The sequence below is a fragment of the Anabrus simplex genome, chromosome 1 (genome assembly GCF_040414725.1).
Source record: "Anabrus simplex isolate iqAnaSimp1 chromosome 1, ASM4041472v1, whole genome shotgun sequence".
In the NCBI taxonomy this organism is placed as follows: Eukaryota; Metazoa; Arthropoda; class Insecta; order Orthoptera; family Tettigoniidae; genus Anabrus; species Anabrus simplex.
This window is the reverse complement of record NC_090265.1, coordinates 255,713,403-255,731,897: the sequence shown is the minus strand read 5'-3', so window position 1 is coordinate 255,731,897 and position 18,495 is coordinate 255,713,403. Positions and strand designations below refer to the sequence as shown.

Genomic DNA, 18,495 nt, shown 5'->3' with positions numbered 1-18,495 from the left:
TTATGTTTGGAAAGAGGATTCCTATAATTTTCTCACATGTTTTATCTAATGTTTATGTTTCTACACAAAGTTAATTCAGTCAGTTTTGTGCCCATAAAAGCAGTTTAACCTGCAAGGGCAGTATTAACATTTCTATTGCAAATGTTATGGTTCAACAGTAATAAAATCAACCAAATTTTTATTAAATCACTATTTCCTTTTCAGGTTCTAGGAGATCCCAAAGCTCGGAACTATACTTCAGGGATAGCTGTACATTGGTATGTCGACTTCATACCGGCATTCGGCACGCAGTACCTAGACGAAGTACATGACAGTTGGCCTGAAGTTTTCTTGCTGTACACAGAGGCATGCAATGGTATAATTTCAGTCAAGAATTCCTCATTTTTTGAATGATTAGATAAATATTTAAATTAGTCTTTCTGGTGCTCTGCCAGTATTAATAAGGATGTTATTGAAAGTGAAGGCACGTAGGATTGTTCAGATTGGTTACGGGAGAAATTAGAATGGACAGGGGTTTAGCAGTAGTGTCTAAAGACGTTATCAATTACAATATACAGCTATGCAAAACAAAAGGCCTGTCAGTGTATAAAATATGAAGGATATGAATATACAAGCTGCTGGCTACATTCCCTGAATCAAAAAGACTAACAGATTAGAAAAAAAGTCAGTCTAGACATAATAATATTTTTCTGTGCCAAGAAACAAGATGAAATTCTTTTCTTTTTGCAGAGACTTTGTCTTCAGAAGAAAATCTTGGCTGTTCATGAGGAATACTTATCTAATTATGACTGTTTGAATTTGAGAATACTCTACTGTTGGTCTGTTGTAAGTGGTACTCTTGTTTGTCACCAGCTTAATTGGAGCTAAGATGGCTTCATCACCTCCCACTTGGAAAGCTAGCACACAGTGAGCCACCTGGGAGGAAGGGAAAAGTTAGGAAAGGGAAATGTAGAGTAGTGGATAGGAAAAGACAGGTGGAACAGGGTCATGGGAGGGAGAAAAGGGAGGAGGGAGTAGCTTCTGCAGCAGTGGGAGAAGATAGGACTGACCAGGAGGTGAGGGGATCAAATGAGGTGAGTAAGGTTGAGGCTCTGGTCATGGGGATTCCATCGTTAGACATGTGGGGAAAGGGAACCAGAGTAGAGTGTTATCCAGGAATGAGGTTGAGGCAGATGTTGAGGAAAGTAGAAGAGAAGGAAGAGGGAAAGGAGAAGGTGGTAGTGTTTCACGTTGCTACTAACAACATAAGACAAGCAGGTAGGTATAAATACCAACATAGTTGGAGATTTGTGGGATCTGGTAAATGCAGCACGGGTGAAGTTTAAGGAAGCAGAGATTGTTATCAGTGGAATACTGTGTAGGAGGGATACTGACTGGAAGGTGATTGGAGATTTAACACATTGGATACGCCGCTCGTAGAAACTACGGGTGCGTTATTTCATTGCTGCTGACGGAGCTCGGAGAATCTACGGGCACGTTTTCACTGCAGCTAAAAATATAGCTGCCGTTTCAGCGAGCTGTGACTTCACTAGAATACTGTTGAATGCTTCTATAAGTATAAAATGTACTAGTTATGAGCATAAGTTGGGAGCTCTTCTTTCAGGGCATTCATAACACAGCCTCATTCTTACATAACCTGGGGCTGCGTCATCGTTGACTCTCAGCTGGAAATGGGTGAGATAGTACGTACGGTACATGCGGACAGGAAGAGTGTGTGTTCAAAAGGCAGGCTTGTTTGTGTAATTCTTGTGAGTATTTAGCATGTTTAATTCAAGTGTACGAAATTTCGACAATGAATCCATAATGGATGTTCTTATGGAAGGCACGAGTTCTGAAAATGACGATGAGAATAACAATTATACAGTAAGTAAACATGATGATTCTGGCACTTCAGGCAAGTAAATGTAGATAAATGAGATAATTTCAAATTGGTATGAAGTTTAACGTAGTTTTATACTGCTTTCTGAAGTGGGTTCTGTAATACTGTTTTATATCGCTTCCAAAAAATGTGGGTGTTTCCCATGTACAGATAACAACCTGCAGCAACTCGACACAACCCTGTTGTCAAACAACGAACAGTGGGAAAGCAAATTCCTGGTTGTAAACAAGGATACCAGTGCTAATTGACCAATTAGGTTAGAATTGGTATTAGTGTACTTCAGTAGATGTGTCCACACCAATAGACAGATTTCGAAATATTAACCAAACTGGCATCCATAGTTGTGTCAGATTTTTATTTTTTTATTTTCTTGTAAAACTTATTATCTTCATAAATTTATATTTAAAAATTGCTGCACTATTATGATAATTAAAACTCATTTTTGTCTAGAAGAAAATGTGATCTTTCTAAATATTCTAAAACTTGTTATAATCATGACTTTCCCTAGCATTGAAAAATTTCTAAAACCATTAAAAATCCTGCGATTTCTAGAGGGTAGCACATTCAAATATGGCTGTCTCCAATGTGTTAAATGAGACTATAGAGTGGGTATCTGGGAAAATGGGAGTCATCACATACAGATTTCTAGATCCTAATAGGTGGGTAGGAGACAGGGATCTATGCTCAGATGGCCTTCACTTAAACCGCAATGGTACATATAAGTTACGAAATTAGTTTAGAAGGGTTATAGACAGGTACATTCAGGGAAACGGGGTGGCCTAGGTAGCGGTAATAAGGGTACAGAGAAATGGAAGTCAGGTAGGGATGACATAAAAATGTTAGTGCTCAACTGTACAAGTATTGTAAAGAAAGGTATTGAATTAATTTAATAGATGTATCATCATCATCATCATCATCATCACTGGCGCGACAGCCCTTTGTGGGCTTTGGCCTTCTGAAGAAGTTTTCCCCATTCTTTTCTGGTAAATGCAGAGCTCCTCCACTTCTTGATTCCAATTATGTTTACATCCTCTCTTACCCCTTCTTCCCACCTTAACTTTGGTCTGCCAATTTTCCTGGTTCCTTCTGGCACTGCATTAAATATCTTCTTTAACATTCTGTCATTAGCACGCAGCACATGTCCTACCCACTCCAACCTTCTGATCTTTATACAGTTAACAATGTTTGGTTCTTTATATAAATTATACAATTCATGATTATTATCTTCTTCTCCAGACACCAATTTCTTCCACTGGCCCAAAAATTTGCCTCAAAATCCTTCTTTCAAATATACCGAGCTGTCTTTCATCAGATTTTGAGAGTGTCCAGGTCTCAGCACCATATGTTAATACAGGCTTTACTAAAACTTTATACATCAGGACTTTAGTTTTCCTGAACAGCAACTTAGACTTCAGATGTTTTCTGAGGCCATGATAGCACTTGTTAGCAGACAGTATACGTTTTTGGATTTCAGAACTAACATTGTTCTTGGAATTAACTTCTGATCCAAGGTAGGTAAAGCTATGCACAACATCAAACTTATACGAGCCAATTTCTATGATGTAGACCCACTAGGGTAGTCTTTCTTGGTTATGGGCATGTACTTAGTTTTTCCTTCATTAATCTGTAAATTTATCTTTCTTGCTGCTTTTTCGAGGCTTGTGAAAGCTTCTTTTAATGCTCTTGGTGTTCTTGCGATTAAATCAATATCATCTGCATATACCAAAATATGAACTGATTTATATAAGATGGTTCCCCTTGTGTTGATACTTGCATCTCTAACAACTTTCTCCAAAGATATATTGAACAAAAGGCATGATAATGAATCTCCTTGCCTAACTCCATTCTTGGTCGTTACAGCACTTGATAACATATTCTGGATCTTAATTTGATTCTGAGTATTTTCCATGGTAGCTTTCACAAGGGTGATCAATTTCATAGGGAACTCAAACTCTTCCATTGCTACTTAGTGAAACGGGAACGCCCTACGAGCATTCACGTTTCATTCATTTATTAAGAGGAACTCGCCAACACCCGGCCGTAAGCATTTAAAACTTGCGCCGAGCGCACAGGCATTGTGGGAACTGCAAGCAAGCCCGCGCTGTTCCAGAACACCGGCCAAGGTCAAGCGACGTCACGCAGAAGGTTCTTTCGTGTTCCATAGCATTGCAGCATGAACGAAATGTGATATCAATATTTCAATAACGTCACCTTGCAGGCAGGAATAATGAACGCTGCTAGCCGAAATTTCATGTCAATCGGTGTAAAGATGGCCAAGATATAAAATTTTCTTGGGGCCCACATGTGTAGTCACGCCTACCGACCTTTGGCAATATAAGCGAATCGCCAGCCTGGGGTAAAGCAGAGAGTGTGCAGTGTGGGCAGTGTGCAGCTGAAGTGTGCCGTAGGCAGAGAGAGTGAGGGGAGTCGGCAGTAAGCCGTGAGTTCAGTGTGTGTGTGCAAGTAAGCACGTCGCGATATAATTCGTCACTCGGTCCGGCTGTATACTTGAGTTTAGAAACGTTAGTGTTAGAAGCTTTCTCCGTGGGCTTGAATTTTGTGCATGAACAAAAACGTAATTTTGTTTTTATCAGTCTGTACGACTGGGCGATTATATTTCGTTTGTGGACTATGAATGTTTCTAGCATAAACTGTGCCAGCCTGCATTTCATTTAAAGACTGTGTCTATCCATTGAACTGTGTTCGTAATAAAACTGTGCCGACCTTCATTTCATTTAAAGACTGTGTTTATCCATTTTTCGGAACTGTGTTCGTAATAAAACTGTGCCGACCTTCATTTCATTTAAAGACTGTGTCTATCCGTTGAACTGTGTTCGTAATAAACTGTGCCAACATTCCCTCTTAAAGACAGTATTAACTTGTGGAATACGGTATCGTGATTTCTTTCCAAGGGACCATGCCAATTCCCTCATAACCTGTTCAGAATCACGTATGATCTTAAGTACCAGTGATAATCTTCTGAAAATTACGACGTAACAGAACTTGGACTGTCGTTTATTTCAACAAGTGTGTGAATATTGTGCTCATGGTGTACAGTGCAGAGACTGTACCCGGAGAATTTAATTTTCTTTGTGAAGTGCTTAGTCACTGCACCTCGGAAGGTCTTAGATTGTTTTCGTTTGTTTATTATTCCAAATACGATAATTCCTTCCATCTTATTCTCATGGAACTGTGACTCTGACTTTATCCTTGCTGCTAAAGTGCGTTCAACATCATTGACTGTGGGAACTATTTCGGTGTGCTTCGCCTTAGAGAGGTGTCACACCAGAGTCCCATGACGTCCGATGTGGAAGCTCCACATTTCCCCGTTCCTGCCTCAGGTTCGAGTTATCAACACTAATACAGAGAAAACACCAACGACGGAAGACAACGCCGACGCCGACCGCAAGACGACGCAGCCGCCGCAGGACGACGTTCCCTCCACGCCTTCAAGGACAACTCCATGATTCAGCTGTAAAAGGTGACATAATTCTTTGCATATCTATTGAATAAACTGAAGGATCCACTTAATCATTAAAAAAAATTTTCACTACCCTTCTCTCTCTCACTCTCTTAGCATGGGCCGTACACGCCTTGTCGTTTCTCATGCTCTCCAATAAACTGAAGTACGGGCGTTCCTGTTTCAATAGAGATTACTTCTGTCAATGCTGTCATGGGCTGATCTGAAGTCAATGAAGAGATGGTGTGTATCAATTTCCAAATTCTTTACATTTTTCAAGTATCTGGTGAATTGTGAAGATCTGATCAATAGTAGATCTTCCTTGGCGAAATCCGCATTGATAGTCACCAACTGCATTTTCCACGTAAGGCATCAATCTGCTAAAGAGAATATTGGCAAATATTTTATAAGCAATGGATAATAAGCAGATACCTCTATAGTTAGAACACATCATGATATCACCTTTCTTATGTATCGAGCAGATGATACCTATGTTCCATTCATCAGGGATTGTTTCAGCTACCCATATCTTGGCCACTAGTTTGTGAAAGTGTTTAACAAATTCTTTTCCAGCATTTTTCACAAGCTCTGATTGTATTAAATCCATTCCTGGGGCTTTGTTATTCTTTAATTTCTTAATACCAAGCTCAACTTCCTCAGTAGTAGGTATCGGTACTTCTATGTCTGATTTTCTTGTATTTACAGGAGGTAAGGTTACTTCATTATCACCTGGACTTTCATTCAACAGTTCACCAAAATATTGTGCCCAACTTTCTAGTATTGCTTCCTCACTGCCCAGTATTATGCCATCTTTATCTCTACACAAAATTATTCTAGGTTGGAAATCCTTACGACTTTCATTTAACTTCTGGTAGAAAGCTCTCACATAATTCATCCCTTTCAACCATTCCATTTCTTCTAATTCTTTCCTCTCATACTGTCTCTTTTTCTTCTTTTGCAATCTCTTTTCTTCTCTTCTGGAAGTTCTATACTCTTCCACTGCTTTTTGGGCATGGTTCCTCTGTTGCATTCTCTTGTATGCTTCATTTTTTAAAGTTGTTGCTCGTGCACACTCTTCATCAAACCAATTGTTGTGCCAAGCATTCTCTTCCCTTCCTAAAACTTCATTTGCAGTTTTTAATAGTGCGTCTTTAAGATTCTTCCAGATTTCGTCAATACTCTCACTATTAGGCAAATCGATCAGGGCCTCATTAAGCAAGCTAGCATATCTGAGAGCAATTACGGGCTCCTTCAGCCGAGCACTGTTGAACTTTCTTGCATTGGATCCATGTACCTTTCTTGTATTAGATATTCGGCTTCTAATAGTTGCTACCACAAGGTAGTGGTCAGAGTCAATATTGACCCCCCTATAACTCCTAACATCCATCAAATTAGAGGAGTGTCTTGCATCTATTAGGAGGTGGTCAGTTTGGTTAAAAGTACTTCCATCTGGAGACTTCCATGTCATTTTATGTATGTCCTTGTGATTAAAAATGGTACTTCCCACTAGCATATTTCTCGAGGATCCAAAGTATCTAAGCCTGATTCCATTATCATTAGAAATATCATGTAAGCTATATTTTCCAATACAAGGTTTGTATTCATCTTCCTTTCCTATCTTCGCATTCAAATCCCCAAAGATTATTTTACAGCCTGCCCTTGGGCACTCATTATAAATTTCATCTAATTCATCATAAAATGAATCTTTATCTTCATCGCTCTTCTCTTCAGTTGGAGCATGTGCACAGATAAGAGTGTAATTGAAGAACTTCCCCCTAAGTCTGCACAATCTATGCAATTTTGCCCAAAAATCCATAATAAGGTGTTTAATCTGCTTATTGACAATAAAACCAGTACCATACATGTGATCCTTCATGTGGCAGCTATAGAATACCAAGTGATTTTTTCTCTGTATCACTCCTTCACCAATCCATCTCACTTCTTGTATAGCAGTAATATCTAATCGATACTCATCCAGCTGATCGAGCAACTTTCTTAGGTTTCCAGCTTGGTAAAGAGTTAAAACATTCCACGAACCAATTCTCAAGTCCTTTACACATTTGCGAGGTTGTCGTAAAAAGGTCCGGTCGGCTATTTCTTCTTCAGATTTTGTTACAAGAGTTTTTTACAGATTGGGTTGTCAGCTCAATGCCAACTCCCAGCAATCCTGGAGGGCCAATGTTTTCTTTTGGGGTTGTCTCCCTTAGCTGATGGCTCCCCTTTTTGAAGCGTCGGGAACTCGCTTTTTCGCCCTTACATGACTTAGCCATGTACACGCAGTATACCCGTTGGCCAGGGGCCAAGGCATGGACATGCATGTATTGGACTTGGTAGGAATAAATTTCATTTCCTGTGCTTTATTAGTACACTTCCACCAGCAAAAAGTGAACCCACAGGACCACATACTACCCCTTCAGCCCCCTTAATAGATATATACTTATCAGATATTGTAATAGGAGTTGAATCATAGCTGAGAAATGATATAATGGATGCAGAAATATTCTCATAGAACTGGAGTTTGTATCATAGAGATAGAATAGGAATAGTAGGAGGAGGAGTATTGTTTCTGGTGAAAAAAGAATTTGTAAGCTACGAAAAAGTTAAAGATGAGAAACATGAAATTCTAGGTGTAAGGCTAATTTATAAAGATAATAGGCAACTCGATATCTTTGGATGTACAGACCAGGAAAGGGTAGCGCTGACACTGATTCAGAATTATGTGATAAGATAATCAGCTATGTGGGAAACGTTAAGTGTCATATAATATCAAACAGCCACAATTGCTTCCTTCCTAGTTCTACCTGGTACCTGTTCCAGCATCATCAAAAACCTGTACGTTTTAATGTACACTGACTGACAGTGACAATGCAACACCAAGGAGGAGTGGTTCGAAAGGGATGAAAGTTGGGGAAAAAACAGAGACGGCACGGATGAATAATTGATGTTTATTTCAAACCGATATGCAGGTTACACAATGCGCACGGCATCGACTCAGTAGGATGTAGGACCACCGCGAGCGGCGATGCACGCAGAAACACGTCAAGATACAGAGTCAATAAGAGTGCGGATGGTGTCCTGAGGGATGGTTCTCCATTCTCTGTCAACCATTTGCCACAGTTGGTCGTCCGTACGAGGCTGGGGCAGAGTTTGCAAACGGCGTCCAATGAGATCCCACACGTGTTCGATTGGTGAGAGATCCGGAGAGTACGCTGGCCACGGAAGCATCTGTACACCTCGTAGAGCCTGTTGGGAGATGCGAGCAGTGTGTGGGCAGGCATTATCCTGCTGAAACAGAGCATTGGGCAGCCCCTGAAGGTACGGGAGTGCCACCGGCCGCAGCACATGCTGCACATAACGGTGGGCATTTAACGTGCCTTGAATACGCACTAGAGGTGACATGGAATCATACGCAATAGCGCCCCAAACCATGATGCCGCGTTGTCTAGCGGTAGGGCGCTCCACAGTTACTGCCGGATTTTACCTTTCTCCACGCCGACGCCACACTCGTCTGCGGTGACTATCACTGACAGAACAGAAGCGTGACTCATCGGAGAACACGACGTTCCGCCATTCCCTCATCCAAGTCGCTCTAGCCCGGCACCATGCCAGGCGTGCACGTCTATGCTGTGGAGTCAATGGTAGTCTTCTGAGCGGACGCCGGGAGTGCAGGCCTCCTTCAACCAATCGACAGGAAATTGTTCTGGTCGATATTGGAACAGCCAGGGTGTCTTGCACATGCTGAAGAATGGCGGTTGACGTGGCGTGCGGGGCTGCCACCGCTTGGCGGCGGATGCACCGATCCTCGCATGCTGACGTCACTCGGGCTGCGCCTGGACCCCTCGCACGTGCCACATGTCCCTGCGCCAACCATCTTCGCCACAGGCGCTGCACTGTGGACACATCCCTATGGGTATCGGCTGCGATTTGACGAAGTGACCAACCTGCCCTTCTCAGCCCGATCACCATACCCCTCGTAAAGTCGTCTGTCTGCTGGAAAAGCCTCCGTTGACGGCGGCCTGGCATTCTTAGCTATACACGTGTCCTGTGGCACACGACAACACGTTCTACAATGACTGTCGGCTGAGAAATCACGGTACGAAGTGGGCCATTCGCCAACGCCGTGTCCCATTTATCGTTCGCTACGTGCGCAGCACAGCGGCGCATTTCACATCATGAGCATACCTCAGTGACGTCAGTCTACCCTGCAAGTGGCATAAAGTTCTGACCACTCCTTCTTGGTGTTGCATTTGCTCTGTCAGTCAGTGTATTTAACTAAAGAGAAATAACTGGAAAAAGAATAGCAGTATTCAGGGATTCAAGTCAATGTTTGTTGCATTAGAAGTTATGATAATATCATCAGGAGGGCATATCTTGAAGTGTTTAAACCATGAAAACAATGCACCCTAGCTATGAGACATTTGACTCTCAGTAGAGTGGATCTTTGACTCATGTTGTTGGAATAGATGAATTCAAGCTGGCAGTTATAAAACATTTAAAGTCAGTTTTGACCAACATGCTCCCTAATATAGGGAAATTATATTCATCGGGTGATCCCGGAAAAATATTTGATCAGTTTATTTCTCCTCAAAGTGAGAAGTCAAAAGAAAATTGCTCTCGGAATTGCTCTACCTGGCATACACATTAATCATACAGAGGAAGGTTGTCTTCATCTTGCCTCTGAAATTTGCTCATTCTGAATCCATTTTATGCAACATCTGTAAGTAAAGAAAGTATCAAGACACTTAATGTAGGCACATTTACCTTCTAGAATGAGTGTATCATAACTTGTAAATATTAGATTAAGGCTGTGAGAGAACTTATTAGCACTTGCCTGGTGTGAAAATGGGAAACCATGAAAAATCATCTTCAGGGCTGGCAACAGTGGGGTTCGAACCCACTATCTCCCGAATGCAAGCTGACAGCTACATAATCCAAACGGCGCAGCCATTCACTCGGTGACTGTGGATGTGAACAGACATTAAGAAGTATGAGAGAAGAGGGAGCCGGCCCCGTGGTGTAGGGGTAGCGTGATTGCTTCTTACCCGGAGGCCCCGGGTTCGATTCCCGGCCAGGTCAGGGATTTTTATCTGGACCTGAGGGCTGGTTCAAGGTCCGCTCAGCTTACGTGATTAGAATTGAGAAGCTATCTGACGGTGAGATAGCGGCCCCGGTCTCGGAAGCCAAGAATAATCTGCAGGCCTTCGGGATGAGCAGCAGTCACTTGGTAGGCCAAGGCCCTTCAAGGGCTGTAGGGCCATGGGGGGAGAGAAGAGGGAGATAATTAGGATTCTAACAGAGAACAGGAATAAAGGTATGACTCCCTCAAACAATGTATAGGATATGGTAGGTGTACAAGAGGAAGGGGAGAAGTTGTGGAAGACAGGCGGACTAATATTTTAAGAGAAAGGAATTTGAGGGCAAATGGGACTAGGGGTATCAGTGAGGAATCAAGATGAGTCAATGCAGGTAGAACAGCAGAGAGAAGATAAGGAACAGGGAAGGTAAGAAGGTGAAAGGAAAATGTAGAGTAGATGATAGGAAGAGGGAGGTGGAACAAGGTCATGAGAGGAAGAAAACAAGAGGTGGAAGTAGGCTCTGCAGGCCAGGAGGGGATCTAATAAGGTGGGGATTGAGGTCCTGGTCATTATAGACTCCATTGTTAGCTGCCTATTATGTTTTAAAAATTGTACATATATATATTTATATTTGCCTTATTCTAAGATCAGGTAATGATGACTTTTAACAATGTCAAAACTGGTACCGAGTAACCGAATTAAAATGTTGTAATTCAAACTGAACAACATAATTATTTTGTATTGAAAAGGTGGACCTTTTGCAATATATATTGCTTTTTGTTAAAACAATGGACTTGAATAATACTAAGAAAATTACATTTCATTGTAAAAATGTAAATTCTCATCAATAAGGAAGACTGTCCAGCAATATCGAACTTAGATGACTGACATTTAGCGTGCAGTTCACCAGTAAATGTTTTCAGGTTCAAGATATGGTGTTACAGATTCTCGAGCTTCTGTCCGAGTACGTAGTGAGAGTGAGGGAGTTAAGATGTAAGGGGGAAGTATACTGGTGGACGGTTTCAGGGGGACAAAGGGAGAGGTAAGAGGTTTTAAGCTAGGCAGAGTCTGTATCAGTAAATCTGCCATCATAAACCCCTCTATGAGCATGCGCCAGCCAAATCTCCATGGTTGAATATGATAAAATTAAATAATAATTCTACACATTGTTTTACCTATTATTTATATTTTAAGATGAAAAATAATAAAGAATTATATTGAAATGTAACTACCTAGACCATGAATTTTGATTCAAATTTCAAAGGTGAAGTAACATGGGCCTCTGGCTTGCATTCCATTTTTCGTGAAGGTTGGCAGCAGTGAGGTAGTTTGTTTTCGCATAGATGAGTGTGGTGTACTAGTCAGTAGTTGCACTGTTTTGTCATAATCTTTCTTTGTGTTCTTGCTTCATGGTAATTATTCTGTATGCTATTAAGCTGTGAAATAGTGTTTGTTAATTTACCGGTGCAATTGTGGTTGTGGTGGTGATAGTGGTATCCTCGTGATTTATTTCTCTGTGGTGGTGGTGGTGGTGGTGGTTGTGGTGGTGGTGGTGGTGGTGGTGGTGGTGGTGGTGGTGGTGGTGGTTTTAGGAGGAAGTATAACTGTTTAAGTTCAAAGCAGGGCAATCTGGATCACTTGTTAAAAATTTCTGTACATGAAGTACAACAATCTCTAAGTAATATGAGATCTGATTCCATGCCTGGACCTGACAAGATATTAGTTCAGATACTAAAATTAAAAGAATGTCCTCCTGTAATTTCTACACTCTTAGAAGAGATGCTTAAATGGAGAATAGTTCCTGATAAAATGAGAGAGATATGAGCTTAATTTACAAGGGTAAGGGTGATAGATATGATCCTCTTAATTGGAGGCATGTTTCTGCGTGTTCCATTATAAGACATTTAGAAAGGACTAATGACAGGATATTGAGACAATGTACAAACTTCAGTGAGAATCAGAGAGGATTTGTATCTCAGCCAGGGACATTTTTTAATGTTTCATTGGTAGATGGATGCTTGTAAAGAGCTAGAAACGACAAGGTAATAATAACAACAACAATTTTATTTTTTTGCGAGGGAGTGTGGGAAATCTTTCATAAGACGCTTGTAAGGTTCCGCACTCAACAAGTGTGTTGAGATTCTTACCCAGTGAAAACCACACTCTCTTTTCCCACAACGTTTATCTCCACCCCGGAAACCGCTCTCGCATTACTTCAGGACGGATGTCGTGCTTAATGCATCTTGTGCTTCATCTTCCTTCTTCTGCTTTACTGTGTGTCGTAATCATCCAGATCTTTCTTCTTCTGATGCAGAATATTTTCTACGCAGACTGCCACCTGATCCCAAGACTCTTGACTTTGCAGCATTACTGACACGGTGCCTCCTGGTGTCAGTTCTCCCTGCATAACTTATAAGCATCTTCTTTGTGGAAGCCAATGAACACACACAAAGAAAGTATGTAATACATCATCGATATCACCATAGTATATGCACACCGGACTAATTGCTAGCCCTAGTCTATGAAGAAATTTTTCGAAGTATCCATGACCTGTCAAAAACTGCGTGAGATGATAGTTCACTTCACCATGATTTCAGCCAACCCATACGCCCAGAGAAGGTATCAGTCTTTTCGTCCATTTCCCTCTAGAGTCATCTTCTCATCTTGTTTGCCATCATTGCATTCTGTGACTAAGAGCCAAAGCCTTTGCCCTTTTCCTTCCTAGCTCTTCTTGTATGAGCCAAATTTCTTGTCTTTCGAAGGCCAACAAGTCAATAGGAGCTACTGCTGCTACTACTAGAATCGCAGGTTCTGATACTGTGTGATATGCGCAAGCAATTCGTAAAGCTGCTCTCCGTTGTACAGCTGCAATTCTTGTCCGATATTTCGCAATTTTTAACGATTCAGCCCAAATTTCCGAACCGTATAGCAGTATCGATTGAACAGTTGACATGAGAAGTCACCTTTTACTAGATTTCAGCCCCTTCATATTTCCCATGAGTCTACTCAGTGCAGTCATGGTTTTCGCTGCCTTATCTGTTACCCGTTGGATGTGGTCCCAATGTGTAAGCTTAGTGTCAAGCGTTACACCAAGATATTTTGTGCTCCTAGTTGTTTCGTTGGCTATCTGCCCAATCTGCATCGGTACAACAGTATTAATCCTTTTCCTCGTCAGGAGGACAATTTCGGTTTTATGATCTGCAAGTTCTAACTTGTGATTTATCATCCATTTTTTGACACGTCGCATCACCTGATTCAATTTAAATTGAGCCAGCTCTAAGTTACGGGTTACTATCACAGCAGCCACATCATCAGCATAACCCACAAGTTTTACATCTTCTGGCATCTCCAGCCGTAACAAACCATCATACATGATATTCCAAAGGTGTGGTCCAAGAATTGAGCCTTGCACTGCCCCAGCTGTGAGTCGTTTTCTTCTCTGACCATCTTCCGTGTCGTATAACAATGTACGGTCTTTCAAATAGTCTCGCATACTCAGATAATGACATGTTGTATTCATAAAAGCAAGGATTTCTCAAGTTTTGAGTTCACAGGGATAGTGATTGAAAAAATGAACACAAGCTCCCTGTGATTCATGTTTTTGCTTTATTGTCTATATGTAATTTTCACATCAGATTCTCAGTGCTGGTATCCTTTAAATGTAATCATCATTGTATATCCAAATGGCAGAAAAGAGTTGATAAGGGCAGCCATAAGATCTGGTGATGAAAACTTTATTAATGTGATAATTTTCATTTAATTTAAAAGAAACTTAGAACGTTTCTATTTTCTACATGTTTAGCTGACAACAACTTGATATTAACTGAAACAAACTTAAATGATGAAATCAGTGATGAAGAACTCGGACTCGAAACATATTAAATTTTCAGATGTGATAGGTCTTCTTTAATGAGTATGAAGGCATCCCATGGTGGTGTAATGATTTTTATTAGCAAGAAGATTAAACCTACCCTGATACCGTGCATTAGCACAGTTGAACAGTTGTTTGTGTCCCTGATTTTAACACCACAAAATTAATCATTGGTGCTGTATACATTCTACCCAGGTCTCCTGTCCAAAAATATTTTGAACATTGCATTGCTGTTGAAAATTTGTCATGTCTCGACAACCATTTATTGCTCCTTGCTGGTGACTACAATCTACCACATCTTAATTGGATAGTAAATGAAGAAACATTTTCTGGCCTTGTGTCAGTAGGTAACCACATGGTGCAGTAGACACATTTTCTTATCTCTGTTTAAATAAGTTTAATGATATCTCAAATTTTCTGATCACTTTCTTGATTTGGTTTCCAGTAACTCCAGTTCCATTGCAGTAAAATCTAGTAATGAAGGTATTGTTCCCCTCGATAGACACCACCCAGCATTAGAGATTTCTTTACCTATAAATGAGCTATACAATTCCTTACCTGGACTAAATTATTACCTGTCACAATTCAGCTGGAAAGTGATTTTTCAGAATGTATCAACTGATAAAGCAGTAGAAACCTTCTATTCAGTACTAAATTATGGCATGGAATTTTACATCCCTATATGGAATTTTAAGACTCCCAAATTTCCAAAGTCTATATGTGATTTTAAAATTGAAGCTGCTGATTACTGAAAAGAAGAAAGCACACAAGCGGTACAAAATCTCAGGTTTCAATAGTGATTATCAGCATTTCTCAAAATGAAGACATGAATACAAGTCTGAATCCAAATCTTCCTATACAAACTATGTGTCCAACTGTGAACAAAGTATTATTTCCAATCCACAGAAATTCTGGCAATATCTAAGTTCTAAAAGGTCATGTAATAATATTCCTTCAACAATGCATCTTAATGAAGTTACAGCAGATACTGGAGAAAACATTGTCCAGCTTTTTGCTAAACACTTTTCTTCTGCTTATTCTTATCAGAATAGTAATAGTATGTCATATGATTATCCTTTCTCTGTCAATCTGTCAGTTATAAACATTAGTAAGGCAGAAATTTATAACAAACTGATATCTCTGGAATTAAAGGAAACTGTAGGACCTGATGGTGTTTCTAGTTACCTAGTCAAGTACAGTACTGCTCATTTATTTTCTGTGAAGCACTCTTATCTGTTCAACTTATCATTAAACCAAGGTGTTTTCGCAGAGGAATGGAAGAAAGGATTTATTAGTCCAGTTTTCAAAAATGGTCATAAAACTGACATAAAACAATTCAGACCAGTTACAATTTCTTCTCATATTTCCAAAAGTTTTGACTCAATAATTCTTGACAAGATCACACCTCTCTTTATAAACATCATCATTGATGAGCAACATGGATTCTTTTCAGGACAGTCAACCTGTAGCAATCTTCTTTTATTCTATCAGTTCCTCTTGGGTGCAATAAAGGACCACTTTCAGGTGGACTGCATTTATACAGCTTCTCAAAAGCTTTTGACATTGTTGACCATGATAATTTGCTGCAGAAACTAACAGGTTATGGAATTAACAGGCCTCTCCTCTCCTGGTTTGAATCATATCTTAAAAATCACCTGCAGATTGTTAAAATAACGAATCATTTTTCTGCGCCTATTATTGTTACCAGTGGAGTTCCTGAAAGGTCTCACCTTGTGCCCTAATTTTTACTCTCTACATAAATGACATTAAAAATATACTTAAGAATTCTTAATTGCTTTTGTTTGGTGATGATGCAAAAATGTGTATGCAAATTAATTGTCCAGTTGATAGTTTAAAACTTCAAGAAGATTTACATCATCTGGAAAAGTATCTACTGTATTCAAATTGGGTTGAAACTTAATCATGAAAAATGTAAAATAATATCATTTTTTTTAAACAAGAAGAAAATATCATTTCAGTACAAAATTAGTAAATACAACATTCTAAATCCTGTTTCAGAAGGTGTTTTATTCAATTATAACCTATCATTTAATAAATATATTGAAAATATTTGTAAGAAATCGTTACAAAGACTGGGTTGCATTATCTGATATTCCAGGGAATCTTCAAACTTAGCTACCTATCAATTGCTGTACATATCTATGATACGCCCTATACTAGAATACTGTGCACCTGTATGAAACTCTTCTCATTAGATCTCTATCCATAGATTAGACTCAGTACAATATAAATTTCTTCATTTATATTGATTTAGAGTAGGATTCTCATATGAAAATATTGATTATACAGCCTTACAACAGTCTTTAAATCTTCACAGTCTGTCACAATGTCGTGAATTCCTGGATACACTTTTCATTTTTAAATTGCTTCACTCTTTGTTGAACTGCCCACAACTCCTTGAAAAAATTTATCTACATGTACCAGACAGATGCACGAGGTTTAAGAATATATTGTCTACCAATTGGTATAGAACTAACTATGCATTCAATGAGCCAATTAAACAAATGTCAAGATTTCTAAATGAAGTGGATATTAAAAAAATAAGGTTCCTAGAAGGAAACAATAATTTAATTTCATCGATTGCAAATGTTAAAAACATTTAAGCTCTTTAAGTCTTTAGACTTTCATGTTTGAAAAAGCCTACAGACTTAAAGAGCTTAAAAGTGGATATTGATAATATTTAACTGCTCATTGTCAAAATTTAGAAATCACTTACATAATCTCCAGAAGTGACTATTACTTTCCTGTGCTTACTTGTAATTAACCTGTGTATACATCTCTACATCTTTTTCTTCTTATACTCCACTGACCTTTCTTTTTAATATGTTCTCTTTTGTTTATTTTTCTCTATTGTGTGTAAAATGGTATTATCGTTAATAAAGTATTCTTTTTATTTATGAATACTGCACATCAGTAGGTGTATAAAGTAATTGGATTTGAATAATTACATGATCAGGGGTCATTTTCTGATGTAGTTAAGGGGTTCCTCTGTATTCTGTTTAAAAGATACATAGATGGTATCAAGCAATTTTAAGTTCTTTACTTTATAATGTTATCACCATCTGTTGCAATAGTCTATTTATATTCAGGTTTCATTTTTACAGCCCTTTAATTAACAAAATAAATTTTAAAATAGGTTTCAAGTACATGATCTTCCTGTTATAGGACTACAGCAGCTTGGAGAAAAACCTGTTGCCCTTGGGTCATGGGAGAGAGGAGAGAAGTATGCCCATAGTATTATTGAGGTAATGATGCTAAATATTACACAAATTACAAGATGCATTTAGTTCTTATAACTGCTCTTACTTGATTCATTAAGTTTCACAAATTGACACATCCATTTTGGAGCAGATAAACTAAATTATTTGGTGAGTCAACTTACACTCCTTAAACCCTTCAATGTTGATGTCCACTATGTAGTGGTAATAACAAATTAAACTGACTTTAAGGCTGTTGAGGAGAAATTCAATACTTCTGTAAATTCCTGCATATTTTATTTCCTTTTTTCTAATAAATGTCTATCAGTAAATACAAAAATAAAACACTACAACACAGTTATAAAACCGGAAGCTACATATGCAGCAGAAACACTCTTTTACCTGAATAAACAATCAAAGACTGACAGACTTCAGAAAATTGAAAGGAGGATTGGAAGAACCTGTATCAACAAAAAATATCAGAAAGATGGACAGTGGCGGTTAATACCTAACAAAGTCGTGTACAAAGAGCTAGAACCCATTACAGATACTATGCGTAAGAGGAGACTGGGATTCTTTGGACATATCATGAGGATGCAGGACTCGAGACTTCTGAAACAACTAGTACAACACAATCTCGTCTCAAAAAATACCACAACAGGATGTAAATGGATCAGAGAAGTAAGAGAGGATCTGAAGGAAATAGGCCTTACAACAGAAGACACCAAAAATAAGATAAAATTGAATACAAAACTCAAGAATACAAACCTCCGCTTTACCCTTACACAAAACAAACCAACAACATGCACATTTTCAACTGAGGAAAGGGCACGAAGATCGGAGCGTCTGAAGAAGTACTGGGAGGACCGCAAAGCCCGAACAATCCCTTCAAAGAGACCTGAACGACGGACTGACTAAAGTGATCCTATGTGGTCATAAAATAAGAAGAAGAAGAAGAAGAATTAGTTGAAAATGCAGATTCTGTGTTATAT

At 39.3% G+C, this 18,495-nt stretch overlaps 1 protein-coding gene across 1 annotated transcript in view; it reads left to right on the top strand.

The window, feature by feature from the left end:
• LOC136864695 (lysosomal acid glucosylceramidase) overlaps positions 1-18,495 on the top strand; it is a 182,484-nt gene that overhangs the window by 140,642 nt on the left and 23,347 nt on the right. Inside the window, exons 7-8 of the mRNA XM_067142017.2 lie at positions 205-355; positions 17,472-17,551. Of these exons, the coding sequence (XP_066998118.2) occupies positions 205-355; positions 17,472-17,551 (231 nt within the window). The remainder of the gene's footprint in view (positions 1-204; positions 356-17,471; positions 17,552-18,495) is intronic.